This window comes from Gossypium hirsutum, chromosome A06, assembly GCF_007990345.1.
Source record: "Gossypium hirsutum isolate 1008001.06 chromosome A06, Gossypium_hirsutum_v2.1, whole genome shotgun sequence".
Taxonomy (NCBI): Eukaryota; Viridiplantae; Streptophyta; class Magnoliopsida; order Malvales; family Malvaceae; genus Gossypium; species Gossypium hirsutum.
This window is the reverse complement of record NC_053429.1, coordinates 1107037-1127624: the sequence shown is the minus strand read 5'-3', so window position 1 is coordinate 1127624 and position 20588 is coordinate 1107037. Positions and strand designations below refer to the sequence as shown.

The window sequence follows — 20588 nt, the reverse complement described above, 5'->3', positions numbered from 1 at the left end:
CAAACTTTTAAACAATAGTATATATATATGATACATCAATTAAATTTTAGCTCAATCGACATCCTTGTTGTTGCAACAGCAATGAAAATTTGAGTTCGAGAGTATTTAAACGTGTTTTCCTTTCTGATTTACGGGTTTGTAGATAGTTTAGGCATTGTATAAATATATGCATGGGTAAACTACACTCAAAGTCACTAAACTATTAGTAAATTTATGTTTTGATCACTCAACTTCAAAATTTTACAAAATGGTCACTAAATTATTCAAAAGTTTATATTTTAAGTCACTGGGCTGTTAATTCTTTTTTTCAACGATCAATACAGTGGATTAATACCCATCAAAAAGCAAAAAAAAAACATACTTTATATCCAAGTTGATCTGAAAACCAATATCAAAGATCAGAAAAGAAAACCATTTGGATTCTAATTCGCAGATTTATAACATTCAAAGCTATTTCATGAAAAAAATTGAACTATATAATTTAAGAGGAAGGAGAGCTTCCGACTGGTGCATGTGATGCAAACACAAAAGGCTATACAACAATGATTTTAATAATCCAATAACTTAAATGAAAACTTTCGAATAATTCGTGATCATCTTGTAACTTTTAGAAATTAAATAACTAAAAATAAATTTACTAATAATTTAATGACTTCGAGTATAATTTACCCTATAAAATGAAATGGGCTTTAAATGAAGTAGGGAAGGAGGAACATATTTAATTTGCATGGGCTTAATAAATAAGATTTTAAGAATAAGGAAAGCAGTCCACATCGGATCACAAATTATAAATGTTTTTTCTATTTTCCAAGGAGAATGTTTGCGGCTTTAGTAAGCATCTTATCATTTTTCAACACTGGAAGCCCACCAACTTAGATAAGTTTAGGTTTATTTCTCTTTAACACCCTCTAATATGTTGAAAGTTGAGATTCATCCCTCTATATAGCCGACACAATGCATAAGGGTGAGTCTGTTTAGACCGGCTTAATCGATAGCTTTTGATTAAGTCGGATGTGGTCGTTAATTCGGCTTATATGTAATTAAAATTTGTTAAATCGGTTATGAGTGTTTTTATAATTGAACTAGCTGACTTAATTGATTTATATTGTGTGTATATTTTTTAATTTTAAAATATATTTGTAATACATAATAAATGTATATAATATATAAAATTTTAATCGAAACCCAAATCAATTTCTATTTGTGTTTTATTTCCCATATTTGAATGGGCTTAATCGATCAAATGACCAACCAATGTTAAGTCGGTTTGATTAGGTTGACTAAAATGTAAGCCGATGGTTAAGTTGATTAAAGTATAGGATTGATAATTAAATTAATTTTCAATTTTTTAAAACTAAACCGACCAACTTCTCTCTCGTAATCTAATTTTTCTACTTTTATAATGTTATTAATATGTCCAAATTAATAACACAGTAAGATTTAAAAATCGGTCAACCATGTTTAACCAATAATAAATTTACCACTTTACCACTGGAGATTAAATTGTGTCAAATTAAAAATAAATGATTAAATATTAAAATTTAACATAGTCGAGGGACTAAAATAACAATTAAGCCACAAATTGAAGGTGTTCCAATCTGGCAAACTTCTTCCACTAAAAATAGAACCAATAGAAGCCTTAAAAAAGTCAATGCCTCTTCCCTTCGTCTGCCTTTCAAAAGATTTGTAGTCGTTTTCTCCAAAAAAATAAAAAAAAAATTCTGCATATTCATAAATCCCATCTTTGATTGACTTTAAAGAAAAGAAATCGAAATCCAATAAATTATCTTCTTCTTTTTTTTAATTCCATTATCAATACAAGAAACTCTCCTTCGTTTATCGTCTCGTTTCTTCATTTTCAATTACACAAGGTACTATTGAATTAATGCGATTTTTTTAATTCCTTTTTCGTTGTTCTCAATTTCCCATGTTTTATTCTGAATCCAGTTATTGGATGAGAATTTTTATTTTTTGGTTATGTTTTAATCTTGGGTCCTTCTTTGCCTGTGTTGATTTCTCCAATTCTTGAAATTTTCTTTGTTTTTTATTTTATTTTTTATGAAAATGGACTAGTTTGTAATAAATACATTAAAAGAACATGATAATTAATGTACCAAGACAGGGTGTAAATGCTGTAGATTCTCTATATATGTAGTTATGTCAGTTGATGGTTACTTGACCCATAGTTGGTTTTTCAATAATTAGCCTTAGAATTGATAGAATATGAGTTTTATTGCATCTAAATACTTTGGATACAGTATATATATATATATGTATGTATGTATGTATGTAGGTTATGTCAATCAATTATTAGTTGACCCATAGTTGGTTTCTTTATAATATGCCTTAGAATTGATAGAATATGAGATTTCTTGCATCTAAATGCTGTAAATACTATATATGTGTATGTATGCATGTATAGTATATGTATATTGCAATTATGTTAATGAATGACTAGTTGACCCATAGTTGGTTTTTTATGATTTGCCTTAGAACTGACAGAATATGAGTTCTCTCGCATATAAATGCTGTAAATACTATATGTATGGATGTAGATATGTAGATATGTATGCATGTATATGTATATTGCAGTTATGTCACTGAATGATTAATTGACCCATAGATGCTTATTTATTATTTGCCTCAGAATTGATAGAATATGAGTTTTATTGCATCTAAATACTGCAAATACTATCTGTATGTATGTATGTTGCTGTTATGCCAATGAATGACAAGTTGACCCTAGTTGCTGATTTATGATTTGCCTTAGAATTGATAAAATATGAGGTTTTTTGCATCTACATGCTGTAAATACTAGACGTATATGTATACACTGCAGTTATGTCAATGAATAATTAGTTGACCCATAGTTGCTTATGTATGATTTGCCTTTCAATTGATAGAATATGGGATTGCTTGCACCTAAATGCTGTAAATACTATATATATTTGTATGTTTACATGCATGGATGTATGTATGTATGTTGCAGTTATGTCAATGAATGATTAGTTGACTCATTGTTGCTTATTTATAATTTGCCATAGAATTGATGGAATATGAGGGTTCTTGCATATAATGCCAATGACTTTGAGTACAAACCCAGGTTTTAAAGTTCCAATTTCATTGTAGATCTCCTTTTCTTTCAATGACTGCTCCTGACACTATTGCTGGTGAAAATCTTTTGCATATAAAATATGTGTACGTATATATATATTCAAGAATTTGGTTTTTCGTTTCCTTTTCTTGTCAGTCCTTTATGGTATTTGAGTGATACACTTTGTCTTTCTGGTTGTAACCATGGAAGCACTATTAGCTGTACCGAGCTGTAACTCTTGTGCAGCATTGACTCATTCCTTTGAGGATGTGAGTTACCTCGATTCTGCTCTTTGATGGGCTAAAACTCTTCATTTTTCTTGAAATAATCATATTCTGCACTCATTTCGGGCGTATGAATAAAGCGATATAACCTCCAAGGTTCCTCGAAATATTTGGAAAGATCTAACATTATCCCTGTTTCACACATACCCGTATTTGACACTCTGAATCGAGTAGTATAAGTGATTGGTTGATGGTTTTCTTGTTGTTTAGAATTGTTATGGATACGAAATTCACTTGCTATTTGTTCATTTTTTTTTTCTCTTAAAACTCTAGGGACATTAAGTGACTCTCGAGACCATTACTGCAGGCAGCTGAGACGGGGTTGAATTCTTTGAACAGCTGCCCAAAACAAAGATATGGAAGTATGCAGACCTTTGAAAACAGATGATAAATTAAAGCACCGCCCTTTGAATCCATATCGGTTTTTTAGGGGTATGATATGTTTAGTGGTGTTCCTCTCTACCGCCTTTATGTTGTTAGCATATTTAGGACCCGGGGCTGTCCTATTCCGATATCTCAGCATACACTACTCTAGAAAAGCAACATCCTTCTTCTTTGGCCTATGGCTATCCATGTGGCCTTTTCTTTTCGAAAAAATAAATGGCACCAAAGTGGTTTTCTCTGGGGACGATGTTCCTCGTAAGGAACGTATTCTAATCATCGTTAATCACAGAACCGAAGTTGATTGGATGTACCTATGGGATCTCGCGATGCGAAAAGGCTGCTTGGGCTACATCAAGTATATCCTTAAAAGCAGCTTGATGAAACTACCTGTTCTTGGTTGGGGATTTCATGTCTTGGAGTTCATTTCGGTAGATAGGAAGTGGGAAACCGATGAAACTATCCTCCATCAAATGCTTTCGACTTTTAAGAATCCTCGAGATCCTTTATGGCTTGCTCTTTTCCCCGAAGGAACTGATTTTACGTAAACTTTCTCAGTACATTCCTTTTTTAATTTCTTAGGTTCCAAGTTTGCAAATACTTGCCTGAAGAACATTGCTTGCATCTTACATTGGTTCATGCATATGATTCTTGAAACGAATTCTTTACGACAAGTACTAACATTTCGTTTTGTCATTTGTTGCAGTGAAGAAAAATGCGAGAAGAGTAAAAAATTTGCAGCTGAAGTCGGATTGCCGGTGTTGACAAATGTGCTGCTACCGAAAACAAGGGGTTTCTGCCTTTGCTTAGAAACACTTAGGGGCTCTTTTGATGCAGGTTAGTATGTTGTATGATTAATGGGTTAAATATCTGACACAGGTATAGTTAGACTTTTCTAAGTTTTTTCTTGTATTTAGAGATCCTTGGAGGTTATATCCTTATATCCATGTGTCAGAAACGGGTACTTCAAGAAAAATGAAGAGTTCGAGCAATATAATGCTTAGGAGCAAATTAGTCCCTGTACTATAGACTTTAGGCTCTGTTACTCGGATTCGTTTTTTTGGGGCATAGTTTTATATCTAACATGGGTATAGCTAGACTTTTCAAAGTTTTTTTTCCTGTATTTAGAGAACCTTGGAGGTCATGTCCTTTTATCTATGTGTTGGATACGAGTACTTCAAGAAAAATGAAGAACTCGAGCAACATAAAGCTTCTTAGAAAATTAGTCCTTGTACATTTAATTTTGAAGCAAATTATTCCTTATATCATGTTTTAAAGTGACTTCAAAAGAAAAGCGAACAATTTAGTTCTTATCGTGTTTTAAAAACACCGAATTTCGGATTTTTTTCCACATCACTTTAAAACTCAAGTGAACATTTTTGGCCTTTGTTTGTACATAATATATCTTGATATACCCTTGATTGATTTGCAGTTTACGATTTGACTATCGCATACAAGCGCCAATGCCCCTTCTTCCTTGACAACGTATTCGGCGTCGATCCATCGGAGGTTCACATCCACATACAACGTATCCCCATCAACAACATCCCAACCTCCGATGCCGAGGCCGCTGCATGGTTAACCAATAGGTTCAAAGTGAAAGACGAACTGCTCTCGGATTTCAAATCTCAGGGCCAATTCCCTGATCAAAAACCCGAAGAACAACTCTCTACATTGCAATCCTTGCTAAATTTTACAGTGATCATTGCCTTAACAACCATATTCACTTACCTAACATTTTCTTACAAGCTGTGTATGGTATATGTAAGCTTAGCTTGTCTATATCTTGCTTACATTACTCGTTGTAAAATTTTCCCTATGCCTCTTGAATTTTTGCCTTTTGTTAAGGGAAAAAAAGATGATTAATTTTTTGGGAGGGATTATTACTAGACATTTTTAATTGCAAGTTACAATAAAAAAAGAAAAAAAATTGCCTTTGAAGTTTGAACATAAATGCATTGCGTTGAATTTATGTTTTGGTTTAGTTGTTTTTGGTCTAATTTTAGTATTAGTCCTTGTATTATATGTAAATTTAGTTCTTATACTCTTATTTGGTTAATTTTAATTCTTTATATTTTTCGAATTTCAAAATTTCAATCCTACTTAAACAATAGTAGTTAAATATGTTGGATTAAAATTTGATATTAATAGATATACTATGAATTTAATTTTTTTTCTCCAATTTTTTATATTTGTCAAATTTGAAATTGAAGTCCGACTTAAACCGTAGTCATTAAATCCATAACTATGGTAACATGATTTTTTTAATAATATTTGAAAGTAACATGTTGACATGATTTTTTTTAATCCAATTCCATTTTGTTAACCGATATTCTAACCGGTTTCCGATCCAACTAGTAGTAAAACCAACATATCAAAAACTTAAAAAATATAAATTATATTTACCAAAAAGATATTTGTGAAATTTTTGAATATTTATCCAACACTAATAAAACGAAACGACAAGGAACAATGTAAAATGGCTACAAATATCTACTAACACGTGTTTTCAAGAGACGAAAATTTATGAAAACCTCGTCCATCTTAAACCATACAAACATGAACAAGTAATATATATATATATATATATATATAAGATAAAAGCATGAACAAATATACAGAAAAATATGGGAATTTTTTTTTTTTAATTTCCTTTCAAAGGCCTTCGGCCATACATGGATCATTGGCTCAACAGAGCATTTTTTTTTCCTTTCTTTTTGGTGCTTTCTAATACATTTTTCAATTTTCTCTACATCAAATCAAGCCCTATTTTTCTAATTGAATTTGGGGCCGAACACAATGAAATTCTATGCCTAGGGCACATACCATTAAGTGCCACTTTTCCTACACTGAAAAACCCTAAAAAAAGGGGTAGCTTTGGATATGCTAAAACTGCTTATATTTTACAGACAATCCTTTCAAACCCGTATTTCTTGAAAAGAAACTAGTTCGAAACCGATTATACCACGAAACCTTGGTCTCGCCGAAGCCGGTACATTGGCCGTCACCTTCCTCTTCGCTACTAAAGAGAGTTTGGTCCAAGCAGTCTAGTGATGCTCCGCATGCTAAATTATACGATTGACATGCCGAATGGCATACACGTAGTCTGTTGTCCCAATCGTTATCGCATTTTTGGATCGAGATCTGGTTAAGGAAAACAAATAAGAGATGAGAACCTGAAACTGAAATGGAGATAAGATAACAATCCTAAAGGTATCATGTAGGCCTCTGTATTAAAAGTCAAATTGCATTTTGCTCCCTCTACTAAAAAAAATGGGTCAAATTAGTTTTTGTTAAAAATTTCATCTATTTCCACTATTAAAAATTAGAGCAAGTTTTTAACAGTAAAAATAGATGAAATTTTTAACAGAAAAATTAATTTGTTTTTTGATCTAACGTATATGAGCTAATTTGTCTAGAGGAAACAAAATGCAATCTGATTTCTAATATAAGAGACTCCACGGTACTTTTACCAATAACAACTAGTGAAAAAAGCAAATGCTTGGAAATAGAAGAGCTAGGGGGTGAGCTACTTTACCCAGCAGGCCAGTCGCTTGGCAGCTGCATCGCAGTAGCTGCTCCCAAAGACATTATTAAACAACTTGCGAGCACCGCTAGGGAATAAACGGTGGTAATTAGGCATGACAACAACTTCTTCTAGCTGTTGTAATATACTTGCCTCGCTTGGGGCGCAATGTTGCCCGGATAACTCCCTCTCTAATACATCTTTGCATACCGAAAGACTCGAGAGAAGAGTCGAGCTGTTCTGGCACGTGTAGCCTGCATAGTCAGAGCAGCGGAACTCACAAACTCCATTGTCACAGACACCACCGTGGAGACTGCATTGTTCATCGCAAACGGCTGGTGTATAATTCCAAAGTAAAATGGTAAGAAAGCGGAAACATGAAAGGGAAATATGGCATTAATTAACTGCATTTATCCCAACATTTTTTATAACGAAATGAAAACCTCGAGAGGAGTCTATGAGTGTCTTAAGCATATTGAAACAGCACTCGAAGCTGCATTTCGTTTTTCTTGAAAGAGGAGGAAATAATAGAAAGAACAGATCTCATATATGCATGCTTAACCATGCGGGAAAAGATGCTTCAAAAGGAGTCGGTGCAAAGAAACTAGAAGAAAAATGGCAGAGTATCTATAGTCAAAACAAGTAAACATATTACCTGTGGAGCAGTCAATGCCAGTACGACTGTTTTCACATTCGCATACCCCATTTGGCAGGCACTTTCCACGCCCATTACAATTGCTGGGGCAAGACCCTGAATATTATATAACACAAAGACCAGAAAAATAACATCAGTTTATTTAAAAGAATTAGCTTGGAAGAGATTGGACATACCGTGTTTTATCTTATACATAACCAAATAATAAAACCAATAAGGATCGTGGAGCTCACTTTTACTGCAATCATGACCATGAAACCCCAAAAAGCAATGACATTTTCCGTTGACACAGTCACCGTTAAAGTTACAAGAATTTGGACATTGCCCGGACATGGAAACAGTGCCAGTGCTACAGAGTTCGTGGTAAGCAGTACAAATCAGTTCACCTACAGATAGAAACATCGAATGAAATTATTAGTGTATATATATTAGATCCTACTGACTGAAAAGTAGGGTCATCGAATTTACCATTAAAACCAGGGAACTGAACCGGTCCACCAGATTTAGGACACACTTTCCAAATACCATCCACAGCAACCTAAAAGAACAATTTATTAACACCAGCCTTAACTTTTACTGTTAGAAATTGAAGTCTTTGCTTCACAAGCACCAATACTTACCTCTAATGAGTTATTTACACATCTGTGCTGGTAACAACCGTTTCCTTGGGTCACGGAACCCCGCACAAAACCAGTACGTACTAATGATGAAGCCATGCACCTACATATTCACGAAAAGAATACTCATCAGCCATTGTTTCAAAAGTTCTAACTATATCGAAGATAAAACGGAAAAGTTTAAATGGAGCCCCCACTTAAGCTTTTTTGGGGTTAAAACTCACCTGGAGTTACTCCCTCTCACTTCACCTAACATTCTATCTGGGGCCCTTGCACTATTAGTATCGGTACAAGATCCATCAGAATAAGCCACAAAGTAAGTGCAATAATCAGCCAACGAAGATTGACCACCTGCAAAAGTCACTAACAAAGTTCATGGACTCACAGGGACAAGTTGCATGCAGAAAAACCGAAAATACACCAATTTTTCGATCCCTGTAGATAAGGAATCCAAGTAGCAAACACAGAACATACCCTTGTTTGCTTGAGGAAAATACCGAGCCCATTGAGGTAGGTCACCACTATAATTTACAATAGGGCAGTAACCCTCAGCTTCCCGGTTATATGTACAGCCAGATAAATTGGTTGTATTGCAATGATATGCTCCCTTCCAGAGATTGCAAGGAGAAGTAACGAAATCCGTTCCTTGGTTACGACCCCAATCGAGACGATCCGCCATGCTATAGTTAGCTTGATACCATCCACTATCCTCCAACAACGCCAGTGTCATTTTTGAAACTACTGATCTTGTATCCACTGATCCTGTCATTATCTCATTCATCAAAAGCCTTTTTTCCCAATGAGATCCTGCAGCCAAGTCATCACTCGAAACATTAAGGACCAAACTACTATGGACCAATGCCTTGAAAGACAAGGGAGAGGCAACAATAACGGAGACAGAATCAAATACCTGATGTGCCACGTCCTCCCCCATCTTCTAGCTCTAAGCCAGTAAAATTTTCTGAGAATGCCTGTCAATTAAACTATCATCAACTATTTGTTCAATCTTTTTCGTTGTGTTTTTATCAATAATCTAAAGCCATGAAACTCCGGTCAACAAAGAAGTTAACAATACCCCATAGTGATGTCGTGAATGCATGACAACACGTGGAAGCACTACACGAGTTACCATCCTACCAAGCTTTTCATCCATGGTTTGTACAGTAACCTGCAAATGCACAAAGAGATAACCATGTGATAGTGAGGCTCTAAAACTTTTCATAAAATACAGAGATGACGTATACATACAAATTACAAAATACTAAGCGTGTTACGGAAGTCCGATTTCAAAGGCAATGAACAAGTTCACAGTACATTCCATGCAATTACCTGACTTCGCCTCCGTTTTCTCTCATCCCTAAAATGAGCAAAAGCATGCGGGTCAAAGCCAAGAACATGCATAACCTGGATTAAAACAACCGTGGTGTTTAGGACACACAATTTCCTTCTATACTCTTCCAAATCCATAAAATTAACACCATCAAACCTCGTGGATAAGTGTAGCTGAAAGTAAAGTCTCTGCTTCAGCTGTTAAATGTCGAGGAGCTACATTCACATGACCTACAAAACAGAAGTACACCATTGCTTTTGATTTTAGATTTCTACTGCACACAACAGCAACATATGAAGGGCCAACAAGAAATTACCAGCAATTGCACGGCCCCATTGGTCACGCTCACATGCTACAGCCCATGCTAAAGTGTTGCCAGTGGTAGGTCTCGTAGTAACAAGAAGGACCAAGTCTGCACCGGCAACACCATCTGCAGGGAAAGATAACAGTAACAAAAGAATGAACCCGATAGGAAAATGCTCATGGAGGCCAATATCATGTAAAAGTACCATAGAGGCCCTTGTAATGGAAGTCAAATTGCATTTTGCTCCCTCTACTAAAAAATGGGCAAATTAGTCACTGTACATTAGATCAAAGAGCAAACTAGTTCTCTGTTGAAAATTTCATCCGTTTCCACTATTAAAAACTGGTCCTGTATGTCAGAATGAACGTGTAACTGTCTGGTTATTGGATGAAATTTTTAACAGAAATGACCAGTTTGATCTTTGATCTAACATATAGGGACTAAGTTGCCCATTTTTTGAGTATAAAGGGCAAAATACAATCTCACTCCTAGTACAGAGTCCTCCATGATACTTTTAACTTAATATCAAGTTATGGAACTGCAAACAGATACCTTCAACATATTCACGAGGAAGCTGTACGCCCCCGTCTTGTCCACACGCAGAATATCCACTCAATCTCAAGTTCCCTCTCACAGGCTCTACAGCCAAGGCTCTCTTGAACCAGTCAGCTGTCTGCCCTAAAGCCTTCATTAAATTTCTTTCGAAAGTTAGCTTCAGCCCAACCCTAACACAAAAAAAGAAAATTAATTTATAGAATGTATAAACTCAAACCTTACGAAGGCGTCGACGTTTGTCCTCCCCAGATATATCATCCAAAGTACAATTATACCAACAATCACCATAGATTGGAGGATCACCATGAGGATTACATGAGGGTGTCCCAGTTGGAGAACTCAAAGGCGGCTCCCCAAGCTGGTAAACAACAAAAAACCCGAAATTAGACCCACAATCATAACCATAACTACAATGCTAAAGACATCACAAGGACACAATAACACCGACCTTCACAATGTCACCTACTCCTCGACAATCTCTATCCGGCGAGTGACCAACAGCATCGTAATTTAAAAATATTCTTATCGGTTGTTTAACATCCTTTGAATGCTTGAGCAACTCAGGAATCCCAAGCAAAGACCTTCCTTTGTGATGTCCAATACCAGGGTGCTCATAAACTTGAGGGGTAACCGAATAAACCTTTCGACCCGGTCGCCTCCTCTCTTCAACTATCTGGTCATGAATACATGAATGTGAAACAATGTTTTCACTACTTCCCCGTCCTCGGCTTTCCCATTGCAGATCGTTTCGCTCCTGAAGCTTACCGGTAGCAGCTTCGAACCATAACAATATCAATAAAATCTGCAGTACAGATTAAAATAAAGCTCAAACAAGAAACCCCGTAAAACTAACACCAAAAAGGCAAAAGAAGAAAGAAAACTATATGCAACAATGGATCTAATAAAAACCAAACTAAAAGTAGCAAATACTTTGATTAAATTTTTTCAAATCATGGCCTTCACCCCCTAAAAAGTTTCAAATTCAAATAATTCAAAAGCAATAATTTTCAAATTTCTAAATACTAATTCGACTAAAAGTCCAAAACGAAAACCCTTAATGAACAGCTTCCAAAAAGGAAAGAAATCCCCCCAAAAAAAAGGTTACAAAAAGTATAAAAAAAAGCAATAAATATAAATAGAACTATAAAGAACCCCCAATCAATCACATCCTTAAATGAAGAAAATTTTTAAAAAAACAGAAAATTTCTAATTTTCTCAGTAACCCCAAGAATTCCACAACTTGTTTTTATTTTTACAATTAAAAACCCATAAATCATGCTAGCAATTTTTATACAATTTACAGTGAAATCGAAGCTTTACCTGCAATAAAACAGCAGCAAATCGAAGCTTAAAATCAAATCTGGTTATGGTTCTTAAACCAAACCGGATTATAACCTCCATGAACCGTTCAAAAAGTAAAGCATTAAACTCTCATAATAATAATTCCCATCAAATCTCTGTCGATTCTCCAATCGGTTCTAAAATCCAGAAAAACAGCTCTTTTCTCCACATTTCTACTCCCAAAATTAAAAGCCCAAAATGACTTTTTTTTTTTAAATTCCAAAATTTGCAGAGCTTCTTTCGATTTGAAGAAGCCCAAGCAAATATATATGGGGGAAAATATAATGGGATCTAAATATCTTCAAGCTTGTTTTTTCTAAATAGAAAATTGGGTTTTTTTTCTTCAAACAGTAAATTAATTACCACTGCTAAAAAGGACGAAATTTTCTAAAGCTTTTTCCTTTTATCTTTTTTTTTTTCTGGGTTTTCTCAAAGAGAGAGATGAGAAACAGTCACAGTGAACAAAATTGAAAGAGAGATTAAATGGGTATACAGAGGAGATTATAGCAAAATAATAGTAATAATAATAAACAACATAAAATCCAAAGACTGGTGGGGTGGGTAAAACTACATATATATATATATAATATTTAAATATGTATTTATGTATTATATATTGCTTACTTTTTCTCCTACAGGAGAAGGTGATAATCGAGGTAAAAATGGTTTAATTCTACTATTACTCCCTGTTCTTTTAATATTTATTGAAATGTAGTTTTTAACTTAAATTTTGGTTTAATGCTTAATTTGGTATATGAGTTTGACACATTTTTCTAATGTGGTACCTATGTTATTTTTTTATCCTGAATGGTACAGGGGCGAAGCCAGAAATTTTTTTTAAGGGGCCCAAAATTAAATTGTAATTTTTACAATAATAAAAATATAATTTTACCATTTTAATAGTCTATATTTTTATAATTTTTAAATCTCTGCCAGCCCCTCTAGCTATGCCCTTCGTATGGTACTTGTATTTGACAATAGTTATACATTTTGGTACATTTTAGGGTTAAATTTTGGTTTTAGAGTTAATTTGATAAAATTTTATAATTAATTAATAATATTAACAATTAACTTTTATCGAATTAACACTAAAAACAAAATTAAGTCACACTCAGTTATTCAATTAAAAAACCATGAAAAATTTAAACTTTATAATATCAGCAATTAACTTTCATCAAATTAACCCTAAAACCCAAATTTAATATTAAAAAGTTAGCATCGTTACCTTTGGGTATCAAAATATATAACTTTTGTCAAATATAAGTATCATATTAGACCAAAAAATAGCACAAATACCATATTAAAAAAATGTCAAACTCAAGTACCAAAAAATATATTAAACCTTAATTTTTCATAATTTAGTCTCTTAATTTCTTTGGTTTGAAAATTAAAATCCCATTAATGTATTGTTCATTAAATTTGAATATGATATTTTAATATTAAATTAAAAGTTAAAAAAAACTAAATTATTTATTTATATCTGTATCGTACTATATTATAAATTAATGCAAAATAAATAAATAAATAAATTCTACAATTTTATTTACATAAAATAAATTTTAGATTTAGGTGAATCCCTAAAAAAAATCTTCCTCCTCAGATCTGTATTGATGATCACTTACAATTGGAATATATAATAATTAATTCCATAATTTTTACATATCCAATTTATTTAATTCAACTTTAATTTATATAACATGAATTTATGTGAATCACGTACAATTTGTATTTTTTTTTTAGATCCCTATTCAACATTTAATTTTTTTTTTCAAAGGTCCTTATCCTATATATTTAATTTTTATAAGAATATGTTATGTGTTTTTTTTTGCATTTTTAAATTTCATCAAAATTTATTAATTTTGACGTGACATATGAAGAAAATTAAATATATCAAATTGATAAATTTTGACAGAAATTAAAATTTTTAAATAAAAAATATTTTTTTAACTTTTAAATAAAATTTTAAATTAGATGTGCATGATTTGAGTAAGGCATTTTATAGAAACGCTCCTTCTAATTATATATCTAAACTATCGAGGTTATATATTAATCAAGTCATTCTGTAACTAAAATCATTAATTTAACTGCTGAACGACACGCCAAATCTTAGATGGCATGATTTAAAAATAAATTTTTAAATAAAAGAAACTTTTAAAAATCTTATATAAAACCTTTGAAAATCTCAAAACCAAATTATTTACAATACTTATTTTTCTTTAAAATTTTTGACATGTTATTTAACATTTGAGTTAATATTTTTAATAATAGAAGGATTAGTGGCGAAGCTAAAAAAAATTTTTAGAGAGGTCGAAATTAAATTGTAACTTTTACATAGTGAAAATGTAATTCACTATTTTAATAGCTTATATATTTATAATTTTTAAAGGATTAAATAAAATTTTTATCATTTTTAAGGGGTCAAAGTGTAATTTTACCTTTATTAACTTAAATTTTTAAAAAATTAAAAGGTTCAAATGAAAATTTTTCCATTTTAGGGAAGGGTGAGACCTCTGCGATGCCCCCCAACTACACCCTTAAGAAGGACTCAATTTATACAAAGTTGATACTTTGAGGATGTACTTAAAATGTTTTGAAGTTTAATGACCAATTTAGAACGAAAAACATAGTTTGGAGATGTCCAATACAATTAATTCTTTGTTTTAATTATTTATTAATTCGAAATATGAGTTTTCACAAATTAAATATATATATGATTTTGTATTTTATGGAATTTTTTTGGTACATATATTTTATGAATAATAATTCATCAATGTTATTTTTTAAAATTAAAATAATAATTTAACTATATTCCATTATTCCCCAGTGTATAAATTCAAACATAAAGAAAGAATCAAAATATTATTTCATTAAAAAATTCAAATAGGATAAATTATTAAAATCGTTTTCATTCAATAATTAAAAAATATATTGTCAAACAGAGGTTAGTAGAAATCTTTTATTAAAATCCAAAAGCTTGCATGGAATCTTTCAAAACAATTTAAAATTTTTTATTTTAATTTCACAAATAAAATTAAAAAATAATCAAATATTTTTTACTTATTTTTACATATCAATTAAGTTGCCATTTTTAAAATTCATTTATAAAATTTAAAAAAATCATCATTAATATATCAAATAATTATTTAAAATAGCAAAAATTAATAATGATAAAATTACACTTTAATCCTTCAAAAATTTTACTTTTTAAAATAATAGCTTTTATATTAATAAATGATAAAACGTTAAATTGAACATTATTAATTTATATTGAATTTTATAAGACGGTCGGATCGAAATTAATATCAGTGGACCCTACTGTAATCAACGACTGCGATGTCACTTATTCATAGGACACTTTGGTCCCACGATTAAAGTCAAATTTAACATAGACTTTTTTATTAAATATGTAATTCGGATACACAAATTTTGGTTAATTTGATGTAATTATATGAATGGAATTTAAATTTTAATATTTATTTATTTTATATTGAATAAATATAATTATTAGTATATGTAATGTGTAAACGTAAAAATGTGTTATATCGAGAGTTGTTTTAGAGATTTATGATAAAAGATTTATTATGTTTTTATTTGATATAAGTCTCGGATCGATTTTTAAACAATCATTATCCTTTTTTCCCTTATAATATATATGATTAAAATATGCTCAAAGGCATTATAGCCTTTACTTTTCATATTTTAAAATTTAGATTTAATTACTAACATCGTTAAAAATTTTTTGTTAAATTAATTGGGTTGATATTTTGCAATAAAAAACACTTACTCGATAACTATGTAACAAAAAAAAAGTTGATTTTGTAGTGAACATAAATTTAACATAATAAATTTAAGGTTAAAATATGTAATAAGTCCTTATACTCATCTAAAATTTAAAATTTAATCCTTCTACTTTTCAATTTTTAAAGTTCAGTTCAACTGTTAGCATTGTTAACTTTTTTATTAAATTCCAATTAATTACAACGTTGATTTTTAATTATATGATTACCAAGTGAGTATTTTTTTATATTTTAAAATGTCACACTAACAAATTTAACTGTGTTAACAGTTGGACTTGGATTTTGAAATTTGAAACATAAATGAACTAAATTCTAAATCTTCAAAAGGTACATGAACTTATGGTATATTTTAAAGCAATTGGACTTATATTTTTTAATCCGAAAAAATAGATGGACAAAATTCTTCGAAATAAAAAAATAAGAGGAGTAAATTTTAAATAAACAAAAAGTAGAGGGGCTTAAAGCATATTTTAACCCATATATAAGATTGGGCAAACTGGGTTGTAAAAGAGGGAGGATTTGGGATAACTTGGAGGAGTGAAATTGAACATTAAAAAAAAGAAAGAATGATTAATTAAGTAGGAAGCAAAAGCAAAGCAAACATTTTAGGTTTCATTTGGTTTTCAACAATGAAAAGGGCAACTTTTTGAGTACCTTAGTTCTCATGTCACATAAAATTGAAACAAATTTGATTTTAAGAGGTTTTGTTTGGACATTACGTGAACTACAATTTTGGTTTCAAAAACGATTCCTATTTTTGTTTGTCAAAAAGGTAACCCCAACAAAATCTCAATCAAGAAAAAAAGACTAAAGATCCAAGAATATCTCCCCCCAAAGATATACTAAACTAAGACATATATATATTCAAATAGGCGGTCGAACTGATTAAAATACCGATTTAGCGGTCTGATCGATTCGATTAAAAATTTATTAAAAAATAAAAAGACCCAATTTAACTAATTCAAAGCCATTCTCCAGATCAATATCTCAGTTAATTTGATCAAATTCAAACACCATTGATATATAATGGTTTTGGATCATTTTGGTTCGAATTATGAGTAAAGCGGTAAAGGGGGGAATTTGTTTAAAAAGGGTGGAATTGAATTATAATTTTTTTGTGAGGTCAATGTTTAATTTTATTTTGTATTAACTTATAATTTCATGTTTTTTAAGGGACTAAATCTTTTTTTATTTTTCTAGAGGTCAAGATGTAATTTTATCATACATTAATTTTTAAAAATTTTATTTACTAGGGATTTAAAAGGTAAATTTTCCATTTCGAGGTGCTAAGACCCTTGCTTGCTCCCTTTGAATTTGCCTCTAGTTCAAATCAAATTCGGGTTTGGGTAATGTTAGATTTTGAGTTGTTTTAGATTTGAGTCAATTGGGTTTCAGGGTCAGTTTTTTTTTTCAAGTCTAGGTATTAAGGTTCGTATCATTTTGGGTTCTGGTCACTTTAGGTTTGAGTCATATTTCACGTAATTTGTTCGGATCATATTGATTTTTAATTCAAATCATTCCAGATTTGAGTCAATTTCTAATTTGAGTAGAACAAATTCCAATTTTTTATTTTTTATTATTAAATTATATCATCGAACTTCTTTTATTGTTATCACTGAACAAAATTACTTATGCCATCTTTCGTTTAAGTATTTGCAATCAATAGCCTAGGGGTGAAGGTAGGAAAAAAATTTAAGTACCAAAATTTAAATTATAAAGTTTCAAAGAGGCCAATAAATAATTTTATCATTAAATTAGTTTATATTTTTTTTTTAAATTTTTCATAAGAGGCGATATATATCAACCTTGTTATAAGAATTACTAGCACAAATGACTTAATTGATAATAATATTAATAATAATAATAATTCAATGATATAATTTAAAGACATGAAAGTTGATGCTAAATTCAAAGACCTAAAATGTAAATTTTCCTTTTTATATATTAAAAATCATATTTTTTAATTATATCCAAATATCTATCAAATAAATATCTCAAGTATAAATATTTGGATGACACAATAATATGATAATTAATGAAAAAAAAAAGTTGGTTAGATTGCGGTGTTTCCCCTAACCAATTGTTAAAAAAAATTGAAATTAAAAAAAAAGTAGTTATTAGTTTAGGGTTTATTACAACATAAAAAACAATCTAGAAATTATTTTATGAACCCTTCCTATCACTTTAATAACATTTCAGTAATTTTTTCATGTCCTTCACACATAATTTTAGTTTTTTTTTCTCGAACCTAAATTATGAACTCGAACCCTAAATCCTGCACCTGTTCAGGGTTTAGGATAAAAAAAATTATCAATATTATGTGTTAATGATATGAAAAAAATTATTAAAATATTATTAAATAATTAAAAAAATCATAAATGATGTAATAAGAAATATCCATAAAATATTTCTCAAATCAATCATATCATTGTCTTTTCTAATGGGTTTGCTCACCAACTTTTGTTAGAATACAGTTCATCCACCTTATCAACAAAATAATAATAATAATAATAATAATAATTAAGCTTTTAAATTTTGTTTATTTGGTGATTTACCTAACTATAAGTTTAAGAAATTGCCCAATTTTTTTTTATTTCAGTCTCATTAAAAAATTCCCTAATTTGAAAAACAAATTTTTAATTAAATGATTGAGTAACAAACTAATAAAAAAATAACACTAAAATTTGTAGATACAAACCCATGTCTAAAAAACTATTTGAATATGCAAACTTCACAGGCAGTTTTGAGCTGTGGACGAAATTGTAATTAAAAAAATCTAATTGGGCCATATCCATAAAATGGACCATTAATTGATGTAGAAAAAATGTAAAATTTATATTAATTAATTAAAAAATCTAGACTTAAATTCAACTGACCCATTTTTTATTAGATTTAATATATAATAAGTCCTTGTACTCTTTACAAATTTAGAATTTAATCTTAGTTTTCAAATTTCAAAATTCAAATCTAGGAGTTAACATTATTTTTTTAATTAAATTTGTTGGTGTGATATTTTAAAATAAAAAAATACTCACTTGGTAGCTATGTAACTAAAAAAAATGGCGTTGTAATAAATCTGAAATTAACAAAATAATTTCAACAGTGTTAACAATTAGACTCAAATTTAAAATCTAAAAAGTAGAGGGACTCAATTCTAAATTTACAAAGAATAAAGAGACTTGTGGTGTATTTTAATATTTTTATTATAAAAAGTTATGTTAAATTCGTTTTTTTTAGTTTATAACTTCAATTAATACATATTAAATATAGCCAAAGCCAAATTAGAATAAATTTTGGAAAGTGAGAATGATAACTCACACTTGGTTTTTGTAAAGTGAGAGTCGAACATAGGACATTAAGGCCTCGAGGCCTCAGTCATTACCAACAGTGCCAAGGCCTTATTGATAGCTCGAATTCAGATTAACCAAAACCCAAATTGACATGAATGAGAAATGACTCAACCCCGAACTCGGAATATCTCAAACCAAAATGATTAGAAAATTTTTAAACACGAATTGACATAATCCAAATAAACCTAACTTAAAAACCAACCCGACTTATATAAAAAAACAAATGAGCAAATTAATCCCTATCAATTTCGAAAGTGAGCAGCTAAGTTTTTTCCAACAATTTATCATACTTTTAATTATATAATAATAAATTTAGCTCTCAATATTTACACATTCTATCGATTTGATAATAATCCTAAAAGATTCTGTTATTTAAATTTTAATTGGAATTCTAAAAAATTCAACCTTTTAAATTTTGTTTATTTGGTCATCAACCTAACTATAACTTCAAGAAACTGTCCAGTTGTTTAATTCATTAAAAAAAACCCCAATTTTGAAAAATAATTGTTGATTAAATGATTGAGTTACAAACTTAGAAACAAACGACAACGAAATTTATAGATAAAACCCATAAGTAAAAAACTATTGAATATGCAAACTTCACAGGCAGTTTTGAACTGGGGACGATTGACCTTTATTGGCATTTAATTATTGAGTATGATAAAGATTATGTGACCTAAATTTCGTAATTTGTTGAAGAAATAAATATTGTAATAAAATAAAGGGATCTGTTGGGGCGAGAGGTCAATGGCAGTATTTCTACTATTTGACTTTGATTAGAATAGAGATTTTTAATCCTTAAATAAATGTAGTCGAAACTCCTATTGTATCATTTTACCGTCATTATCGACGTTTATTATAACAAAGCAATTAAAAAAAATTGAATCCAAATTCGATCCAATCTAATTTAAATTATAAAAAAAAAATTAACATTTTATTTTTTTAAACTCAAAATTAAATTAGATTATTCCTTTTTATACAACAAGAGAGGATTACCCAAAAATTAAAATCATAACCTAATATTAATTAAAAAATTAATTACAAATATATAATTATTAAAATTCCTTAAAAATCATAATAATAAAAAACAATCATCATCAGTAATAAAGTACACGTGAATTACCACATAAACAGTCATATAAGTATTGTTAAAACTTTAACATTTCATTATGCTATTCTATCCAAAAAAAAAAAATTTTAACTAAAATTTAAAGGCTAAGAGTCACGGTTAAGCATAAAAGAGTTAAAGTGACCAAATAAATAAATATTAAGGGTTAAATTATAATTATACTTTTTTATATGAAAAATTAAATTAAAAATTTAAATACAAATATTTTATTAATGTAATCATGAT

At 30.2% G+C, this 20588-nt stretch overlaps 2 protein-coding genes across 3 annotated transcripts; one reads left to right on the top strand and one right to left on the bottom strand.

Moving 5' to 3' along the window:
* The first annotated feature begins 1647 nt into the window (after window positions 1–1647).
* On the top strand, window positions 1648–5713 carry LOC107943003 (probable 1-acyl-sn-glycerol-3-phosphate acyltransferase 4). 2 transcript variants are annotated; one of them, XM_016876734.2, is made up of 4 exons: window positions 1648–1871; window positions 3652–4303; window positions 4466–4596; window positions 5192–5713. In XM_016876734.2, the coding sequence occupies exons 2-4, from the start codon at window positions 3735–3737 to the stop codon at window positions 5623–5625; spliced, it is 1134 nt and encodes a 377-aa protein (XP_016732223.1). In that variant the 5' UTR covers window positions 1648–1871; window positions 3652–3734; the 3' UTR covers window positions 5626–5713. The 2 variants fall into 2 exon arrangements, with proteins under 2 accessions (XP_016732223.1, XP_040970710.1); XM_041114776.1 differs by having other exon boundaries at window positions 1656–1871; window positions 3686–4303.
* A 672-nt stretch (window positions 5714–6385) lies between these two features.
* Window positions 6386–12668, bottom strand: LOC107943007 (uncharacterized). Its single transcript, XM_041114775.1, has 17 exons — window positions 12067–12668; window positions 11195–11548; window positions 10964–11104; window positions 10744–10876; window positions 10204–10317; window positions 10044–10117; window positions 9887–9961; window positions 9633–9725; window positions 9468–9528; window positions 9032–9364; window positions 8782–8908; window positions 8561–8660; window positions 8409–8478; window positions 8174–8326; window positions 7941–8036; window positions 7298–7620; window positions 6386–6903 (listed from the first exon to the last, which is right to left on the bottom strand). Exons 1-17 carry the CDS (start codon window positions 12145–12147, stop codon window positions 6646–6648), a joined length of 2586 nt encoding a protein of 861 aa, XP_040970709.1. The 5' UTR covers window positions 12148–12668; the 3' UTR covers window positions 6386–6645.
* Window positions 12669–20588: the final 7920 nt, after the last annotated feature.